The 20,640-nt window shown below is 45.4% G+C and overlaps 1 protein-coding gene across 4 annotated transcripts in view; it reads right to left on the bottom strand.

Moving 5' to 3' along the window:
* LOC119658436 (protein amalgam) overlaps positions 1 to 20,640 on the bottom strand; it is a 174,249-nt gene that overhangs the window by 16,685 nt on the left and 136,924 nt on the right. For all 4 annotated transcript variants that reach the window (XM_038065838.1, XM_038065840.1, XM_038065837.1 and 1 more), the window contains exons 4-6: positions 17,246 to 17,431; positions 16,801 to 16,990; positions 6,244 to 6,372 (exon numbers count right to left, since the gene is read on the bottom strand). In XM_038065838.1, coding sequence (XP_037921766.1) covers positions 6,244 to 6,372; positions 16,801 to 16,990; positions 17,246 to 17,431 — 505 coding nt within the window. The remainder of the gene's footprint in view (positions 1 to 6,243; positions 6,373 to 16,800; positions 16,991 to 17,245; positions 17,432 to 20,640) is intronic.

Here is a 20,640-nt window from a genome sequence, read left to right as displayed (position 1 = left end):
TAACTCGGAAAATAATCGTGGGCACAACAGTCCATATTTGATCAAGGCATTAACACTGGAGGAGGCAATGTGGTCAGCATTGCGCTCATCCGAGATTATTACCCTGATGTGACTCAGGTACTCATTCACAGCTGAGTCGACTAGTATCCGACGTCAAATCACGGTACCGATCAGACCGCCACCCATGAGATTTGAACCGCGACCTTCCGTACGACAGCCTAGTGCTCTAACCAATCAGCTATCCGGACACCGGCCCATTAGGAAAGAAAAAGATAGCCGGGCAGAATAGTCAAACTACCTGGAACGCACCCTTGTCAGGGCTTGGCATTCATGCCAGAGGATACGAAGTATATCTAACACCTCTGATACAATTAAAGGGTACGCCTCCCAAGTTAGATAATCAAATTCCACAATTGAGGCCACAATCTGTCCGCGATATGGGCACAACTATAATCACATGAAACTACGACATTGGGGCTACAAATAACCAGGTATAGAGCACCTCCCCCAGGAATTCTCCTGAAGCGTATGCATTCAGAGCACCATTCCGTTTCCCACCAGATGCACTAATTATGCCTGAACAATCCTCAGTTAACGTGGGTGGGATTAGGCTGGTATGTTAGTTTGAATTGTTCAACGTTTGCTTTCAAAGAGCCATCCCGGTTCTCATAATACCAGATAACCTCCAGTGAAGCTTCATGGCAAGGGTCAATTCAGGTGAGTTCTTTGCAGACTCGCGTCTGATTCTGCAGTACGTGAGAGGGGCGGTCGACATCACCTCCATCATGAATACATATACATAAACATCAAAAGTTCAGCTCTCTAAACACTGCTTTATGCAGATGATGTTTGACTAGGTGTCTCAAAAAAAAAACTGGTCTCGAGGAACTCGTCCAAATTTGGAATGATTGCTCCGTGGAGCATCGCATGCCACTGAGTTTGAAGAAAATGGAGTTTCTGATGACTGATTATAATGAAGTCAGTTCAATCATTATCATTGTCAGTGACCTGTGCGGAACTGAGCAATTTCACCACTTCGGATTGGTATAACTTGACGAACCCCAAGTAGACCACTTGACCTCGTTATGATATGAGGCCAAAGATTAACATCACCAGAACACACTGTGCTTTAAAGGCCATCTACGCTCAGGCCGCCTCTCAGTTACGTCTGAACAGTTCCCAGTTAATCGGCGGCCGGAACGAAGGTGGGATCGGGCTGGCCTGCCAGTTTAGACTGTTCAGACTGTAGTGGATCGATTGAGAAACGATTCGGTCAGCCGGAGAAGAGAAAAAAGCAATCCGGCACACGTGCGTTAATATGCCTAGCTAACTCAAATGTGCATTTTAACGCCGTTCCTGGCCGGAGATGAACTGATGATGTCGTCCAGCTTGTCGGTACGTATATGATGCTTTCGGTCCAACAGGCGGCTGGATGGACTTTGAAGTGTCGACGAGCGGGATGAAAAAGACCTCGCTAAATACCAAGCGATTGTTGAGGAATACAACTGCAAATGCCTGGCAGACGAGCAGAAGGTGAAGTTCACCGCTCTCAAACGTAATCGATCGCAAGAGAAGGTCGAACAAGATCACAGATGGAGCAGAGTGGGCAAGAGCTCGGGTGCTAAACAACATCCTGAGAAAAGTGGGTAGCAACAGCCAGCCGATGAGCCACGAACTGAGAAACCCTTCAGCGACGTGGCTAGGAGCCACTTACGTGCGACGCTAGCGAATGGCAATTCCGCTAGCGGCAAACTAGCACCGGAGGTGTGGACCAGTGTTAAGGTCAGGCTGTCGGAGATGGTCATTGAGTATCTCCTGGACACCAAAGGCATGGGATCCATCGTCTGTATTCATTCCTCTCAGGCGGTCCGTGGGTTACACGTTATAGCTTGCGAGGAACAATTCTCCAGGGAATATCGTTCGTGCGTCGCTAAGATCAGCGACGCCTGGGAGGAGTGAAGCTCAAAGTCATCCCCTACGGAGACCGGTCACTCACACGGTCACAGATAAGGACAAGCTCGTCCAATTCCTGTGCCTTCAAAACCCCAAGATTCCCATGGACGACAGGGTTGGTATCAAGAGGGAGTAATCCCAGACAAACAGCCAAACTTTTCCGCTACGTATAAACAGAGAGTGCCTGGAGGCACTGGAACAGATCGACTATAAAGTGCGGCTCGGAGCCAGGAACGCAAAGGTGAAAGTGTTCCCCTCTTTAAAACCGGACGACTATTTGGATCCAATCAACGCCGCCAAAGAGCTATTGGAGGAGATGAGGATCGACGGTCCGACGGGGACCGACGAACCCCCCACGCAAGCAGATCATGCTGAGGGTAACGCAGATAAATCTGCAACACTCAAAGTTCGTCTCTTTCTAGAGGAAGATATTGACATCGCCCTAATCCAGGAGCCTTGGGTTGGAGACGACCGAATCATCAAAGAATTCTGATACAAATATTTTAATTTATTTCACAGGAGACGCTGATCAGGACAGACCTGGAGCATGTGTCCTCGCAAGGAAGAGTCCGCACGCTTTTATGTGTCCGGATCTCAGTTCCAGCGACCCAGTCGTGGTCAAACTGGAGCAGGCGGGGGCAGAGAATGTGTATATCTCCTCGGCTTACACGGCTCACGACCGATCACCTCCGCAAGAAAAACTGCAACATTTGACGACTACCATAGCAAAGGCCAACCTGTTGACAGGCTGCGAGGTCAATGGATGGCATACGCTGTGGGGCAGCTCGGAAATCAACGAGAGTGGTGAGTCATTCTTTGATTTTATTTTAGTACAAACCTATCGGTGTGAAACAGGATCAGTACATCAACCCTTCCATTTCGCCAGCTCGGTGAACTGTGACGATTGAGAGGAGGTCCTTGATATCACCCTAGTAACCGACAATGGGATTCTTAGGGTGGCGAACTGGAGAGGGTCTGGCCAGAGATTCTTCTCAAATTGCAGTTGGATACTTTTCAGTCTAGAGGTCTCCAAACCTTTCAGAGACCCCAAGAGGATCAACTGGAGAAAGTTTGGTCAAGCAATTAAGAACAAACTCTCCGATGAGCAATTTGGTAAGATTGACACGATAGACGAACTGGAGTCAAAATTCGGGGCTCTGGAAAAGGCATTCGATACCGCCTTTAAAGTCTCGTGCCCCGCTAAATACAATAAGAAGACACTGAAATCGTGGTGGGATAACGATCTCTCCAGCCTCAGGAAGCTAACCAGGGCAGTCTTCAACATCTGCTACAGGCATAAATATTGGCAGCCATACAAGGACTGCCTGAAGAAGTGCAAGTCGGTCATTAAGACTGCGAAGAGGCGATCTTGGTTGGATTATTGACAGATCATCAAAAGTATCAGAAAATCCGCGAAGCTCAGTATGAATCTGTCGAAAGAACATAGGAGCCCACTCTTTCTTAGAAGGTCGGAAGGCTCCTGGATGGAATTTTCTGGTGAAACCTTGAAGCTGCTGATTCGCACTTTGCTGCTAGCGAGGAGGACTGTGAGTCAGAGCCTTGCTCGCAGGGTCTGCGGCCACCTCAGCCATGCGAGACTATCAAATCGGTAATTACCGAGGATAAGATTGGCTGGGCTATAAACAGCTTTTGTGCATATAAATCGCTGGGCGAAGGACTTTCGACCAATCAGCCTCACGTCTCTCGTGTTGAACACCCTAGAGCGCGTCCTGAACAGCCGCTTAAGGGCAATTGTGGAAGTCTCAGGATGCCTACCTCAATGGAAACAGAAACTGCTTACCACGAGGTAATTGCCCTGGTTGAGCGGTTACTGTAGTACAAGCAGTATACCCTAGCTGATATTAAAGGGCGACACAGGGAACGTGGGGAACACTGTTACTAGGAAGCTTGAAACCTTCGCTAACATGGCTTCACCATGGTACACTGCTCCGACCCAGTTTCGTCTACAGTACTGGTAGACGTCTTTTATAAAAGGAGGATATGACGTGTTGCTTAAAAAGAGGACATGACACTGGAAGAAAGGGTTATGCCATGCAATAGAACCCACAACTCCAGGGTAACCGATGTGTGAAGGCTTTTCAGGAAGACTTGAAGGGACTTGATACTAACTTTGATATACCTATGGCGATGACATGTAGATGCAGTTCTCGTACCACGACGCGTTTTGGAGATAAAGGCAACCATAAATGACGAAGGTGTAAAAGGGATGCCACAAAAAAGAAAAAGGAAATTATTTATTTCCTGTGCTGCCCAGACCTACTTTAGAATGAATGATAAAAGTCACAGTGGATATTTCCAAGCCTTAGATCAAGATTCAAGGATTCGAAATATAAGCTTTCACATAAACACATAAACTCAGGGACTATAGGGTACTATTCGGAATCTAACGAAAAGATTAAAGTTGTCCACTTGACAAAACCGGATGACGGCTTCGAGCTAGTCAATATCGCCAACTAGTTCGTGCAGTAAATGGAGATTGACGGTCTGACCGACGACGATCCTCTTGCGCAAGCAGACGTCTCAGCTTGGTAGTTTTCCTCTAGAAGGAAGACGTCAAAACCGCAATTAACACAAGATCGGCTGAAGAAAATTTGGTTAAATTATTACGACCAAATTTGGCAAGTCAAATGAAGGGGCTCTGTAGAAGGAATTCGATACAACAAAGAGACATTGCGACTGGAGTGGGATCAACACTGGTCCAACAACAGTTGCTACATGCATAAATTCTGGCGGCCACAAATGGACTCTCAGAGAGGCATATGTAGACCATAAGGACTACCAGGAAGCGGCTCTGCTGGTTTACTTTCACAACCTTGAAATCACCAACGATGCTGAGAGACCCAGTACGATTCTGGCCAATGGAAAATGAGACCCAATCTTCGGAGAGACCTGGTCAGAACCACGCTGCGCTCGCCCCTATCCAAATTTCAGCACGTTTACTAAGAAGCAACATACCTTAGCTGCTTTTTCGGATATTGAAGGAGCATTCAACAAAGAATGGGTATGAAAGTCAAACAGGATCGTTGGATCGAAAGAGTTGGTGGTGATGTATGCTGGAAGGCCTTGGGCCTTGAGAAGGAAGACCTCGATGTGATGATATGGAGACTGCTTAATGTAAGCCTCTGATTCAGGAAACTTCCTGCAAAGCATTGATAAAGCGTTCGAATTGCATGTCGGACGAGAGATTGGCCAAGGTATCATGTCAATAAAACACAAATCCTGGGAATGAATTCTCTTTGCCGGCATAAGCGATTCACATCTACTTTTCGAACCTAATTATAATGGAGGCCGAAATTGCAAGTTGTCTTTCTCCTTTTTGAAGTGTTTGGGTGCTTACCCCATAAAGAAAGGTCTGTGGCCTAAAAAAGCGGTCCGGCCAACATTAAGGGGAAGCAGTCTCAAGACTCTTCAGTCCCCAGTATGACTGCTACCATGCACTTATTGCTGCAAGTGATACGCCCACATAGATCTGCCTATATATGTTGAGTTCCAATTGAATGAATGAAGGAGGATAGTGAAGAGTCTATTATTCTGTGTGCTCATACCGAAATCAATGATTACCCCTATCCCCATTTTGCAGAATGAATTATAGAAAATAACCTTTTCACTCTGCTATTGAGCTTTGGTGTATGTTTGGGGTAGGGTACCCCCAGTGATAGACAAGACAACATATCAAATCTTGCTTTTCAATTTTTACAAATATAGAAAGGGCAAATCAAGATTGAGGACCATTTTAAATTTTAACTTGAATTTTATCAATCAAATGGGCGAAATCAAAAATAGCATTGAAATCTGCACATCACCAAACTTTGTCCGAGCTACAAGTGAAAAGCATTAACAGTTGGCCATCAAACAACAGAACGTTCCCAGACTCACTACAAGCTGGAGTCGTTATTTCCGACGTGCAACGACCCCACCATTATTCAACGGAGTCGCCACTCAATTTAGTCGACCGGATATTAAATTTTTGCTTCCAATAATGCCCTTCGACTAGGCAACTCGTCCTTGTCGAATGATGATGTCCTCGCAGGTAAAGTTTCGTTTTCCAGACGCACGCCTGCTTCCCTTCCTGTCGCCGGCTCACTGCGGAAGGAAGCTTCTAACCATCACACATTCAGAAGTGACAAAGGATGGGGATCCTTTTTTGAAAAAAAAAGAAGAATAACAGAAACAGTCGCTGAGATGGTATTACCTCACTGAAACTAGCCTGGTATAAATAGACGGGGGAGGATTCCAATTTATATATTTCACTACATGTTTGATACTTACAATGAACCTGTAGCTTCATTCTCTTGCTGACTGACGGTGGCACGCCGTTCGAGGCTATACATAAATAGGCGCCCATTTCCGATCGCGTGACTTTTGAAAGCCACAACATTTCACCATCAACGGAAGACGCTTCCATGTGCAATGAAAATAAAGGAAGAAAATGTTAAAGATGAAAATCGAATGAAAATATAGTGAAATGGCTTCGTTATTTTATTATTATTGGAAATTATAGAACGCTTAAGTGAAAAATAGTATTATAATTAGGTCCTTTCTTAGCACAGCTGTGGGTGAGAATCCATTGGGTGTTAGTCAATCTCCAATTCATTAATTGTTCCTGGGGTGGTTTCGTGACACAGTCAATGAAGTTGGCAAATTTGCTTAAATATGTATAGAATATCAATTACATTATATAGTAAGGGCTGGGAACAATATTGTTTCGGCACCGTGTTCCTATCTTTCGGGATCATTTAACTTTCGAGGATTAGCGCAGTGAATCATTCCCGTCCCTCTCTCAGCTGCTGAGGAATTACCTAAACCTCATCGTTGGTTTCCAGTTTTCTCTTTGATTATGGCCTCGGAAGTACACGAGATGATTACATTCTTAAATTTTGTGTCCTTAATAAAATGGGTTTACCCTTTGTCTGTATATCACATGTACTATCTCCAAAAACCAGCGGTATCCATTCACACAAATTTCGGCGGACATAGGGAAACCTTCGTTTTGAGAATGATGGGGTCCGAAGTCCTAAGTCCTCCTAACCTCCCTCTATCAGGGAGCCGAACAAGTTTCAGTTTAAAAGGGGGCTCCTTCTGAATAGGAGGCAACTATTTTGCTCCGAAAATGGTCGTGACAAATACCACATGAACGGCCTTAATTCATCTCTTGCGAAACATTTTTCATATTAACAATGGGTTGCAAAATAGGAAGCAAACGATCAACAAGTTCAAAATCACAGTAAGAAAGGGCTCATTCCTAAAAACTACTCAAACTCGGTTGGATAGATTCTGAGAACGAGACCTGTTACATTGGTTGGGGCACACCTTTTGAGCTCTTATTCCCTTATGTTTCATCCAGTATCAAAAATATCATCAGTTTTGAAGAGTACTAATTGAGTCCTTTCATTTGACACCCCATACGATGATATTCTGTGAAAAAAAATGTCACATGTATTGAGAGCCTCTCATCCCCGCCCCTTTGAATTCAATACAAAATGATGCCATCCATCACCAAATTTTGTGAGAATTGCTTCAGGCGTTTCTGAGTAAAGCGCGTGTGACAGACAGACAGATATGTAAACACTGGTGTAAAGCTTCCAACACCAAAGAAAAGTCAAAGAATCAGTAACGGAGGGAGTGCAACGTTTGGACCCCAAATCGGCTTCACAAATGAGATCCCACAAATTGGAAGCAAATGTTTGGACAACTGCGAAGCCAAGGAAACAGGCAATAAATGAAGGAAGCCCCGTCCGGGAGCAATTATTATCTAAAGCAGCGGTGACCTCTCTTACGCTGAGATTCTGCGGCAGGTCAAGGAAGATCCACGCTAAGCCGGCTGGTGGGCAATGTCACACAGATCAGAATAACGCAGAAGAGAGAACTGCTCCTGGAGTTCTGGAAGACGCAGGACGAAAGAACGCTCAACTAACAGGATTTTGTTGCTAGATATTCAGATGAGGAGGTTATGGTGGGGCAATCAATCACGAGGTAACTGCGGAGTGCAGGGACTTTGACGAGGTCACGACAAAAGAGGACATATACAGAGAACTTGCGCGGCGATTTGCCGAGGCAATACAGAACAAACGACAATGGACGTGGTGATTATAAGCGAACCATACAGAGGAAAAGATAACGCGGTATGAGCCACCGACAAAAGTGGAAAGCGCGCAATTTGGACGACAGAGCGATACCCATTTTAGAATAACCGCAACGCCTGGTAATAGTCTCGTAAGAGCTAAAATTAACAATATAAGGCTACATGACATTGAGGTGAAGCGAGAAACATAGGTAAAATATTTGGGAATTACTCTGGAAGACGCATGTCGTAAATACTTGTCGGAAAGCCGCAAGGACTGTGATGACTTGAAGGGTAAAAAAAAGTTGGGTTGCATTCCGAAGATACTATTATACTTTGGGTATACATTGCAATAGTAAGACCAATTATCACCGGCGGTAATCTTGGCAGACAGAACTGAACTCAAAACGAAAGCCAGGGAGTTACACAAACTCCAAAGATTGGCTTTGTTGTGTATAAGTGGCGCATTGAGGACATGCCCAACAGCAACTCTGGATGTCCTTCCGGGATTAACCCATCTCCATCTCCACATACAGAAACTGGCAACAAGGGAAATCTTCAAGATGGCCGGGAGTATCAGTAGGGCTGGGAGCTGCCTAAATCGTAGGAAGATTGACATTCTTTCTAGGCGGTGCCCCAAATTATTGACACCAAGGGATAACATGACAACGAATTTTTACTTCGACAAGAAGTTTAAAACATTTTGGAGTAACATGGCAAACTGGGAGAGCGTGGCTCTGACATACGGCTTAAACCAGCAATTGATTACTTGGTACACTGACAGATCCATAGCAGAGGGAACGGGTGCCGGGGTCATTGGTCAAAAAAAAATGTACTTGGAGCCAATGGCTAAGCACACTAGCATTTTCCAGGCGGAAATATGAGCCATAGACAGTGCCTACTTTAATCTTCAAAGGAACTACAAGGGGCAAAACATTGCTATTCTGATTAACCACCAAGCAGCGATCAAGGCACTTTGGTCCAACCAGGTGAACTCTAAACTGGTATGGGAACGCCTTGAGAGACTGAATGGGCTCAGTTCGCTCAATAAGGTCTGGATACTCTGGGCTCCTGACCAATTTGGGTTGGAAGGCAATGAGGCAGCCGACGAACTGGTCAAGTAGGAGCAGAGACGCCGTCAAACGCCAGAACCCTTCTGTGAAATCGGAAACAGGTTCATGGCTATGATATTAAAAAAATGAAGAAGAAGGGTTATGGGAACTATCCTGGGCAAGTTTACCAGGAATGGAGCCGTCCAGGGTGCTTACTGGGGGATACGAGCTCAAGGACACAAAGGATTGCTTCAACTTCACCGAAAAGAACCTTCGAATAATAGTGGGAATTCCCAATGATCACTGCCGGCCAAAGTATCACCTAGGAAACTAGAGATATCTAGTTCAAGTTCTGTATGAAAGCAACAGGATAACTCTCGAGACCATTCACCATCAACAAGGATCTAAGACAAGGGAATGCCCTATCAAGCGTCCTCTTCAACCAGGCCCTGGAGAAAGTGATTCGCGGTGCAGACGTAGATGCGAGAGGCATTATTCTCTTCAAGTCCACCCAACTATTGGCCGATGCTGACCATATCGACATCATGGGGAGAACTACCCGAGACTTTCAAACTGCCTTCAACCAGATCGAGCAGACGGCAATCGGGGCGAGATTTGAGGCTGCACATCAATGAAGGTAAGACGAAAATATGGTGACAACGTCTGCACCAAAAACCAATCAATCAACAACATCAAACCGCACTGGTCAAAAGGCAAGAATAAAGATAGCAGACTACAACTTTGAGACCGTTGACAATTTCTCCTATCCAGGGTCGAAAATCGCAACCGATAACAGCTACGAGACAATAATCTTACCAGTCCTCATGTATTCCTCAAAGACTTGATTTCTTAGCAAAAAAAAATGCTAACTCTTGGCCGCGTTCGAGAGAAGAATCCTCCGAAGAATTTTTGGCCTCCTACATGAGCTTGGCGATTCCGTAGCCTACATAACGACGAAATCTATGAACGATACTATGACTTCCGGCTCAATAAGTTGACAGCTTTTAGGGATATCGAATTGGTAGACCTCGGCTCAAAACCGGGATGTCTGGAGTTCCTTGTTAAGGGAGGTTAGACCGGATAGCGGTTGTTGCGTCGTAGATGTTGATGATTAGTTTCTGTAGAATGCTCCTCCTGCGTACATCCCCTTTTCACACTATCGAAAGTTTTCTCGAAATCGATGAAGAGCACGTGCAGCGAAGATCTAAATGCCGGGCGCTGTTCCAAAATGATCAGTGGGGTGCAGATGGAAAAGGTCTCAGATTCTCAAGATTTTCGTACAAGTAGAGGCAGCAGATCTGCAGCAATTGCAGATACAGCGATAAATAACTTTGCGGGGAGACTGCCAAACACAGCGGCTTAACTCCGTTTGAGTGCTTTGATGTTCTAAATGACTTATTTTCTGCTTGAAGGAACGGTTCTTAAAAGAAGAAACCTTTTCTACATCTTTAGTTGTTCATCATAGTAGATAAACAGTCGACCGTTGACGTGCTTCACAGGACCATCAAGAAATTTGCGACCATATGCAAGGTTTTTCGTGATGCGGTAGATAGTTCTGAAATTGCGATTTGCGGCATCTTCCGCGTTTCTGACCAGCACAATGGGATATTCTCTCTGCCCACGGTGTACACTATGCTGAATTTCTCGGGAATTTGGTCGGTATCGGAGTTCGAGCGCGTCACGCTTACCATTACTCGCAGCGGCCAGTAGAGCCTTAAACCGGCGACCTTTGCAGCATGCGAGACAAGAGTATTTGTGATGGCGGCCCAATGCTCATCGATATTTTCAGCCGCGTGACTTAGGTTCGTTCGATTAGCAAGATAGCTCTCCTATTGCCGAGCAACAGCTGGGTCATGCAAGCGGTCGATGTTGAACTTAGGGGTCGAAGCTCCACGACCCTGCGAGAAGTGGCGGACCCATCACGTAAGCGACCATCAGATGGTGATCCCTTTCAAGGCCGATGTGAGCGCTTATCTTCTTACGTACATCTAGAAAACAACTCCTGATTGCTCGGACAGCGTCGCTCAATTGAAACCCAACTGACCTTATGGCAGGCTCTGTACTCGAACAATGTGGCAATTGAGAGGCGGTGGAAATTGCAGAAATCCATGATCCTCCCACCATTACCGTTAAGGTTTCGAAGACCGCGCTTTCCCATCACATGTTCGAGGAAGGTGTTCTCAGATCCCACCTTGGCATTCAGATCACCCATTGCGACTACAATGTCACCTATAGGAAGCTGCCCCTGAACCACGTGTGCTCGTAGAAAGCATCATTCTCCACAACATTGGAAGTCTCCGTTGGTGCGCAGCATTGTACAATTGTGATGCTCCTTAACCTGGACCGAAATGCGGCAGTTAGAAGTCTGTCAGAAATCGGCTCGGAGGCCACCACTGATTCAATGAACCATCTTATCTCTATTATCACATGGCACCATTCATTACTTTTGAACCATAGAGGGCGATATGGCGAATTTCGAAACATTCACTGATACGTCAATCGCAAAGTACAATGATTGCAGGGCGCGATTTTATCCAAATTGCGCCGATATCTGAAGCAATTTTATAGTGCAGTTCAACGTTAGTTAAGGGCACCATTTTGAGACAGTTAAATCACTCAATTCTGGGGAAGTTGCTTTCATTGAAACTTATCGTGTCGGGATTATTGGTATCGATCTGCTTTCTTCAGAATTAGTGATAGACCGTGTAGTGTACCGTGCCTTCCCCATATTGCACATTATTGGGTGCAGGCAGGTGATTGATCGTAGCTGAAGGGAATGCTCTGCCGCATATTTCAACACAACAGTGTACCTCGCTGTTGACGCTGAACCTGGCTTGGACTTTCAAGTTCAAGCTCATTGATCTGAAACGAAAATTAGCGGGACCAAGACCAGCTGATCGATTGAAAGCGGAAAAGCTGGACTGGAGTTGACGGTGTGTCTTGAAGTGAATCAGACGTTGACGCGAATTTTTATACAATATCGGGCAGTCCCTGCAATCGCAATCAGATTCCTCACAAATCAGAACTTTAGTGTACGACCTACGATTTTAGTATGCTGCTGTTTTTCCGTGTCGTGTGATGCTGGGGGGAAAATCTGTTGAGCACACTTCTTTCTTGTGAGGAAATCCAGACTGTGTGGGAGTTTCAGACCTGTGAGAAGCTAGAGTGCACACGAATAAGTGGATGCAATGGGCAATAAGTAACATCCTCCAATATAATCGCCTAAAGATGTCAACGCAGGGCGAGAACCTCTTGTTTCATTTCAAGGTTTAGGTCGCATCTTGTTTATTTCCATAGGTGCATGAGAATCCCCGTGTCGGAGTTTATTTTTTCAGAATCCGGATATTTTAGGATATTTCAACACTTGGATATTTATTCTTTTTTTATCGCTTTGCCATTTCTATGGTTTGTTATTTCTGCCGAGACTCCTGGAGTTGATTTGAACACTTTCTCATAAATTGTTGCCTACTTTTTTTAACCACTTCTCCAGTTAATTTCTTGCCTAATTTTTTTCTTAGTCAACAAATCTCTGTCGCTCTTAGGCGCATCGAGCTCAATGGCTTTTGACGTGTGTTCAGGGTTAAATCAGATCTCCGTCTTTTGCCCCAAAATCTGAAAATACAGCTCTCTCAATACCAATATCAAGTTGAGGCTACCCTGCGCTAATCTTCTCTTTGTGCTGCCACATGGACCCACACATGTAGAGAGGCTGTCATTGTCACTCGGGAACTTCAAGTCTTTTCCTATTCATGTCTGCGTTTTGGCATTGGGATAGATGCCTACAGACGTGTTAGCTAGAGGGCAAAAGTGGCAGTAGATAGATCATACTAACCTATGCGGTAGAAGAATTAATTAGAATATTTTTGGTTGACCAACGGGTGGCAACGCTCTCAAAAAGACCGTTGATAATTTATCTTATCTAGGGTCGAAAATTACAACCGATAACAGTTACGATGATGAAATGCACGCATGGTTGTTGACAGCCAGCAGAGCCTATTTCGGCATACAAAAACTGTTCTGCTCGAAACGTCTCATCATAGGGTCAAAGCGAAGACGTTATTTCAGTAGGCTCGCGGGAATCCCCCTGTTTGTTTATTTTTCAGAATCCTTTTGCGGACACATGCATCGGGAAGGACATGTGAATTTTTGGTCAATTATACGTGAGGGATCTAAATGTTCGAAAGACCTCCCCCCACATTTCCGAACCTGGTTAGCATAGGGGCATCCAACCCCGTCTCGATGGAGCACTTCGGTGGTGCTTCAATATTTTTGGGCGGACCTTCTTGCTCAATTTTGTCATCTTTTTAGGTTTTTTTGGATAGCTCTCCCCTCTCCATCGTCTTCTGACCAACGCCAACGGCACTTTGTCACCGCAATGGGGTTGCACCTATCGTGGGAAAGTTACAAGGGAGGACATGCAGTTCACGTTGACGAAAACTCACTTGTCAATATGGGTCTGAACATCGAAGTCAATGGGAAATACCAAAAGTGTGGTTGAAACAACTATGGCTTGACAGGCTAGATTTGAAAGCTCCACGACTTCCTCCAGATAAGACCTCTGGCCGAGCAAAATGTGCAACCAGTTAAGACGAACCCACCCCACTAATAAAGGGGCCAACGGCTGAAAGGGAAGAAGAAACAATGTACAGGAATTTGAATTTGAATACAATGGCTTTTCTACTCGCTTTTCCTAACATATTTGACTCCTTAGAGACATGTTTATAGTCTCCTCCGTCACAAACTTTTTCGTACTTTTTGCATAAGCCACTTTCCCTGTTAATTTTTTGACAATCAGTATTTTTTTATGCTAGAAAGTTTTAGCTAATTCAATTCCATCCTTCAACACTGCGTCCAATGTGCATGAGCAAACCCGCAACTCTTAACACAAAGGATGAGCAATTTGCCGAGCCATCGTGTCCAACCAGCTCATCGGTTTGTTAACAGCGAAGTGGATTTCTGCGGACCCATATGGACTCATAATAAGATATGAGGAAAACGCCCACAGAAGTCCTACACCGGTGTCTTTTGTTGCTTCTCAACAAAAGCCCCTCACTGAAGCACTCAAGAGGTTCATGGGAGTCACTGCATTCACATATGCTCCGAAAATGCAACAAAATTTCGTTGGTGCCAAGTTCCAGCTTGACGCAATCCGTAACATGATGGAGGCAGATCTTTCCCGGGAGCAGATCATCTCCACCTGCAGTGCCAGCAACATAAACTTTCATTTTATTCTGCCTCGCTCACCACACTTTGGTGGCTTGTGGGAGGCGGCAGTGAAGGCAGCCAAGCACCGGTTCCGTCACACCTTGGCTTCAGCTTCATTCACGTGCGAGGAATTGGAGACCATATTTATAGAAATAGAGGCAATTCTGAACTCGCGTCCGATAACTCCGATGCCTGCTGATCCAAATGATTTGACGGCACTAACGTCAGGGAATTTCTTGACCAGAGAGTCCCTCACAGCCACCATTGAGCTCCATGTAACACAGCACAATAGTACGCTCACAACTCGCTCACAACCTAACTAAAATCGGATTCCTGGCGACGGCGGTCGATGGAATATCTTAACCAGCTCCAACACAGATACAAATGGCAGAATCAAGGTCAGAACGTTGCTCCTGGGAAAATGGTCATCATCAAGGATGACAATCGCCCGCTTTGAAATGACCGCTGGGAGAAATCGTCAGTATCATCAAAGCTGGCTCCATTTCCAGTAGATGACGCTTCAAATGAATCCAACAACCAACAACTGGATGCATCACCACATACTCCAACAGCCTCCATATCGGATATTAGGTCGGCAGACTTTCCGCCCAGATTGATTGATTGGATCAGCAATAGTTGTATATTTCCGGCATTTGGGCATGCCACACCCATCAAGGTCAGCCCATTTGATCTACTTCAAGGACCTGGGTCCAGCCAACCTTATCTCCGGCCAATGGATCCTAGTCGCTTATTATGACAGGCAACCATTCTGGAAGGAATCCGAAGCTCTAAAAAGCTGGAACCGCTTCCTAGCAACGACCCGCCATGCACTCATCCGGCGAGTTCTTCTAACTCGTTCTTTTCTGTGAGGCAGTCAGGATCTCGGATCTCCAGGGAACATGTGGCTTCCAGGCTGGATACCAAAGCTTTTTCTCCTAGAAGCCCATTGACAGCTTCACAGAACGTAACTTTATTTATTTTCTTCGGACCTAGTTCGACTAGGACCCCGCCACCCTTCGTTTTACGAATGGAAGACACTTCTGCTCCGTTATCTTTGGGTTTGATCTTGTAACGGATTTCACTGAGAACTTCCGCAAAAGTCTTGCCTTCCGTCGACTTACTAAGCAGAGCTGGCGGTCTAGTCCTCCTTCGTGTCACCAACTTTTCTTTTGGTGCTCCGTCCTTCGTGTCCGCCTTAACTTTAGGCAGAGGTTTTTCTGATGGCGCACGTGTTGTTCTCTCTTGTTCCTCTTCGTCTTCTTCGTTTGAACACTGGAGAGTACCTGAGTGAAGTCTCCTTCAGATGTTCCTTCCTCTTTTGGTTTTTTCCCCAGTTCGCTCTGCCAGGGGCTGTCTGCGATCCATTTGGCACTCGTGGTGTTCTCGACGGAAGGTGCGGTTGTTTCTGCTTCCTGCAAATTTTCTCTTACTCTCCATGTCCGTTTATAATATGTAATCCTGCTCAGGATCTCCTCCAGTTCCATTAGCCTGTTTTTCACCCCTTTGCTGACGTTTTTCTGGAGGAATGTCGCATATTGCATGCGCTTTACAACTGCCGTACATTTCTTAATAAGCCTTTCCTTTTCAGCTTGCGCCAGAGTAGTGGACAGCCCTCCCACTCGGCTTATTTTCGAAACCATTTGGTTAGTTTCGGCAGTTTCCACTGTGCCTCTTTTCAGAGTGATAGCATTGTGTAGTATGGTCTGAGTTCCTGTCTCCGTTGGAGGTACCGCATTACTTTGCGAGTCCTCTCAATCTGCGCGTCCCGATGTCTCGTCGGGTATTTCAGCCCTTGTTGCGTCCTTCGCTGACTGCTGGGGTGAGCGGCTCATTTTCGTGCTGCGATTAAACGCAGCCAGCTCACTCTTCACTTCCACTATCTCCTCGTCTGATTTGTTTTTGTTCGCCATATAAATTGTTTACCAGCGCATCGTGTACAAGGGAGCTGGCCTAATAGTCAGGAACGGGTATACCCTGGGGACAAAGCCCCTACCCCAGTTCCCTCAGGCCTAACCTACGATTAACTGATCTCGGAACTCACGGACGGATCAGTGTTCGCTCGGGGCAACCCGGTAATACCGGTTCAATGCACACTACTTGACCAGGATCCCGAAGGGGCTGGCTCCTGATACACACCGCAACTACCAGCATGGCAGAGCTAGGCTCATATCACCCCATCGACGTCGAGAAGGAGTTGTGTATCATTAGCAGTTCGTTCTTCACCGAGGAAACTTTGTCGAGGCTACTACCTAGGACGCAGGTATTATGCCAAGTACGGGGTCAGAACTACTTGCCCGGACACCTCGGGGACGCCACTCCCCGTATCGTAAGCGACCCATGAAGGATCGTTGACGATCTCTGAGGAAAAGAACCATACTAGATGTCTTAGTGGACACCCATCACGGCAAAATCAATCCACTCCTAATAACACCAGAGCAGTTAAGGGAGGAAGGAACTAATATCTGAAAAGTATAAAATGAATAATCATATCCTTCGGAAAAAATTTACCTTTACTCTTTGTCCCGTGACTGCGTGCAATAATATCTCGTCCATCCTCCCTCCTCCAGGTGATCTTTGGCTTGGGGAACCCCCGCGCCTTGCACATCAGTTTGGCCGATCCTCCCTCAGGCACCATCATATCTCCGGACGTGTCCTCATTAATGATGTCGGGAGGAATTACCACTTCCAAATACGCCGTCTTGCGAGGGTGAAAAATCGTTCCCGGCAAGCAATAACGGAATGAGAAGTTAATTAGTTCGCTTCATATTTTAACTCCTTTCACAACATCCATTCATTAGCGCCATAAGTCAAAATGAAAATGAAATTTTCGCAATTAGTGATGGTTTCATGCTACAAACAAAAGGCCAACAAAGGCAAATAAAGCAAAACACCCCAAACACAAGCCATACAAAATGCAGACAGAGAAATTAGCGAATTATTGCAGGATAATTACTTGCATTTTCATTGGGTCCGTGTTGACCTGGCACATATACTGGCCACTGTCCTCCATTTTAACGTTCCGAATAACCAGCGTCCACGTATTATAGTCGTTATGGGTGACAGATAATCGATCATTGTTCGTTATTACGTGCTCATGAATTGCCAGAATTGCCTTGGCGTCTGCCTTGATCCATGCCACCTACGCCCCCAAAACACCATCCACAGGATCCAGACGAAAGACAAAAACATTTTGGTGCAAGGCCAGATACGTCATAAACGGATAATTGATGCGGGGACGAGGGTAGGCCGTATTGTCATGTAGCGAATTCCCGAATCGCCGCAGAAAGGACATTTATCGGCGATTCCGTACACCAAGTCGTCCATTTTCCGATGTTTGAAGCCCAAAAGATTGTTTAGGTTAGTCAAGCCGGCCGGCCCCCACGGATCCGTTTTTCGTTTTTCAGCCCGCAATGATGCCATGTGGGGGGTGGCAAGTGAAAAACGTCCAACAACAGCCGGTGGTCACGTTGAAAGTTTTGTCATCAGATCATCATTAGGGACGACGCCGCAATCGCATTGAGCCAGCATCGAAAGGATATCATGGCAGGATGCCGTCGATTTGATAATATTTTCCGCATTTTTCAGGCGATTATCGGAAATGTTGTTTTCAAGCGGCGACAATAGTTTTGTTTTTGAAATGAAATTGGATGTTTCGGGAAGCCATGTAGGATTTTTTTTTGTCAATAGTAGATAGTGGGGTGGGGGTGGGGGAAAGAAAACACAGAATTGGTTTAGTCAGATTCAAGTTTGAAGCTGGTGGAATTGATTGCATTTAGATGGATTCGATTTTATTCGGTTTTTAGGTGCTCTCTGAAAAATTGGTGCTCTGAATGCATGCAGGGTGCAAGTATAGTTTCGGTTTATTACTTCTGTTGCAATTAAATTAAGAGAAATCATAATCAGTGCAACAACGTCAGCTAAATTCAATTATTTGTGCAAAAGTGCGTGATTTTCAATAACTGGTGCAAACAGTGATGTGCTCTTAAAAGTAGTCATGGTGCGAATCGTTATTGTAAATTAGTAGATTTCCTGCTTCAATTATATGCCATGAATGCACAATAGATTTAATCCAAACGTAATTGCAATTTTCATTAAGTATTTATATGGAAACAGTTAATTGATCTAAATTTTCAGTTCTACAGAGGTGTACTTACCTATCAGTTGCAATGGTTGTAGTCTAGTCGTCGATTGGAGGACGAAAATTGTGGCAAAATTAAGCTTACTCCTTTTCCAGTTTTGAGCCTTAATTGTTTCTATCTTATGCTACGATTTGAGCCATTGACAATGGTTCAAATCGTAGCATAAGATAGAAACAATTAACAATGGCTATATCTGTCTGAGTAAAGCTTTTTAATAATAGATTATGCTGTTGGCTTGCGTAATATACATAGTAAAGCCGTAAGGTCTGTCAATCGATACGTATAGCGAGAAATGTTAGGCAGCCGAAACTGGTAACACTGCGCACGGAGAGTACCTAACCATACCCGACTTCCGTCAGGCTTTCAGGTTCCGAAGGTCAGTAGCGCATGAACGACAACACGATGAAGTTCGCTAACTACGAAAAAAAAACACGGTTATTGCGTTGCACCAATGCGGGAATACGCCGATAAAGATTCATAGTTTGTTAAAAAAAACTGCCGGTAAACGAACGATTCGTTTTTAGGACATTAGCTCTGATACCGCGAAGAAGCTGATGTGGTCAACAGGCCGCAGGAAAGGCGCCCGCGCTCCGTACGTCACCCGAATGTCGTGCATGCCATGCGTGAGAGTGTTCGTCACAAACCTCTCCACAAGTACAAACGAATGTCGGCGGAAATGGGCGTTTCAACTCGAATTATGAGTTGTATTTTAGGAGAAAATCTCGGTCTCGCTGCACACCGGCGGTGCGATGCCATATATTATGCCACAACTGAAGTAAATACACGGACTCAGTGAGCTGCTCTTCTGCAACAATTTCCCGGTAAAAAATATCGTAAAGTTCTATTTCCTGGTCAAAGGGTAGTACAGATCCGAGGCGAAACGTGGATTGGTACCCACGATGGAGCATAAAACCTGGAAAATGTCTGCTGAACCAACACCAACAGCTCTACTACCATACCCTATCTCCACCTCCACGTGATGGCTGCTGGGAGCTCTTTCTTAACGAAAAGTTGTAGACAGAAAAGGATGAAGGCGAGTCCCCCGCGTCTAAAAACGGGACAAATTGTACCAACTGGTCAGCAGGGCTGACAATCCTATACGGAAAACAACTTGTTACGAAGCCACAACAGGAACCTCGGACTGGACGAATTACAACACGACGAACCCGGCAACGACAACGGAATAACGATTTGCGCATTTTCTCATGAAACGTGCGCTCCCTGTACAGAGATGGAACTACCAAGCATCTAGCCGATGCCCTGTGCCAATATAGGGCTGAAGTAACAGCGTCACATGAGATGCGTTGGACAGGGACCGGTTTCTTGGAGAAGACCACCACACCATATATTATCGCTCGGAGTAGGTTTCTTAGTCAGCCAAAAAATGAAACCTGCTGTTATCGGCTTTGAAAATATAAGCGAACAGCTATACACTCTGCGCTTGCGAGGCAAATTTAGAGGTAATAGATCGAACCCTTCAAGCCTGTCCCAGATATGATATCAAAATCATACTTGAGGATTTTAACAACCAAGTAGGGAAGGAGCCCGTATTCAAATTGTCCACGCGTTGATCGAACACCGCCACCTCTCAGCCTTGATGAATGTCAGAACATATAGGGGGGCCAATATAGACTCGGATCACTATCTCGTTGGCATGGTGCTCCGAGCTCGAATAACAATACCACCTAGAATCCCCTCTGACAATCAGGTGAGAGTGAACACTGAAGCCATCCACAACACAACCCTCCGCGACACTTATAAGAGGGAAATGGATGCAGCAATAACCGCAGTCAACAGAGGACCTGGAGATGAAGAATCAACAAATGATCTTCACAATCACCTGAAGAACATTATCATGGATACGGCCACAAACATACTTGGCCCCAGCCGCAAAAGGAGTTGGAACGGCTGGTTTCACGATGAATGTAAGCTAGGTACGGAATGGAAGAATGCTGCATACCGAGTAATGGTCATTTTCAAAAAACGCGGGCACGCGCAGAGACTTATCACGAACTCCAGCGAGCGGAAAAGCAACTTCACAGACGGAAAAAGGAAGCCTGGAAAATCAAGAAGTTTGTCAACTAGAAAAGTCCAGGGAGCAACCACACCATGCGCGAAAGTTTTACCAACAAGTCAGCAGGATGGAACCTTATACATCTCGATGCTCATCCTGCCGGGACAAAGAGGGAAATCTGATTTCCGACAGAAT

This window comes from Hermetia illucens, chromosome 5 (assembly GCF_905115235.1).
Source record: "Hermetia illucens chromosome 5, iHerIll2.2.curated.20191125, whole genome shotgun sequence".
NCBI lineage: Eukaryota > Metazoa > Arthropoda > Insecta > Diptera > Stratiomyidae > Hermetia > Hermetia illucens.
The sequence above is the reverse complement of the archived record's forward strand: the minus strand, read 5'-3'. Positions and strand labels throughout refer to the sequence as shown.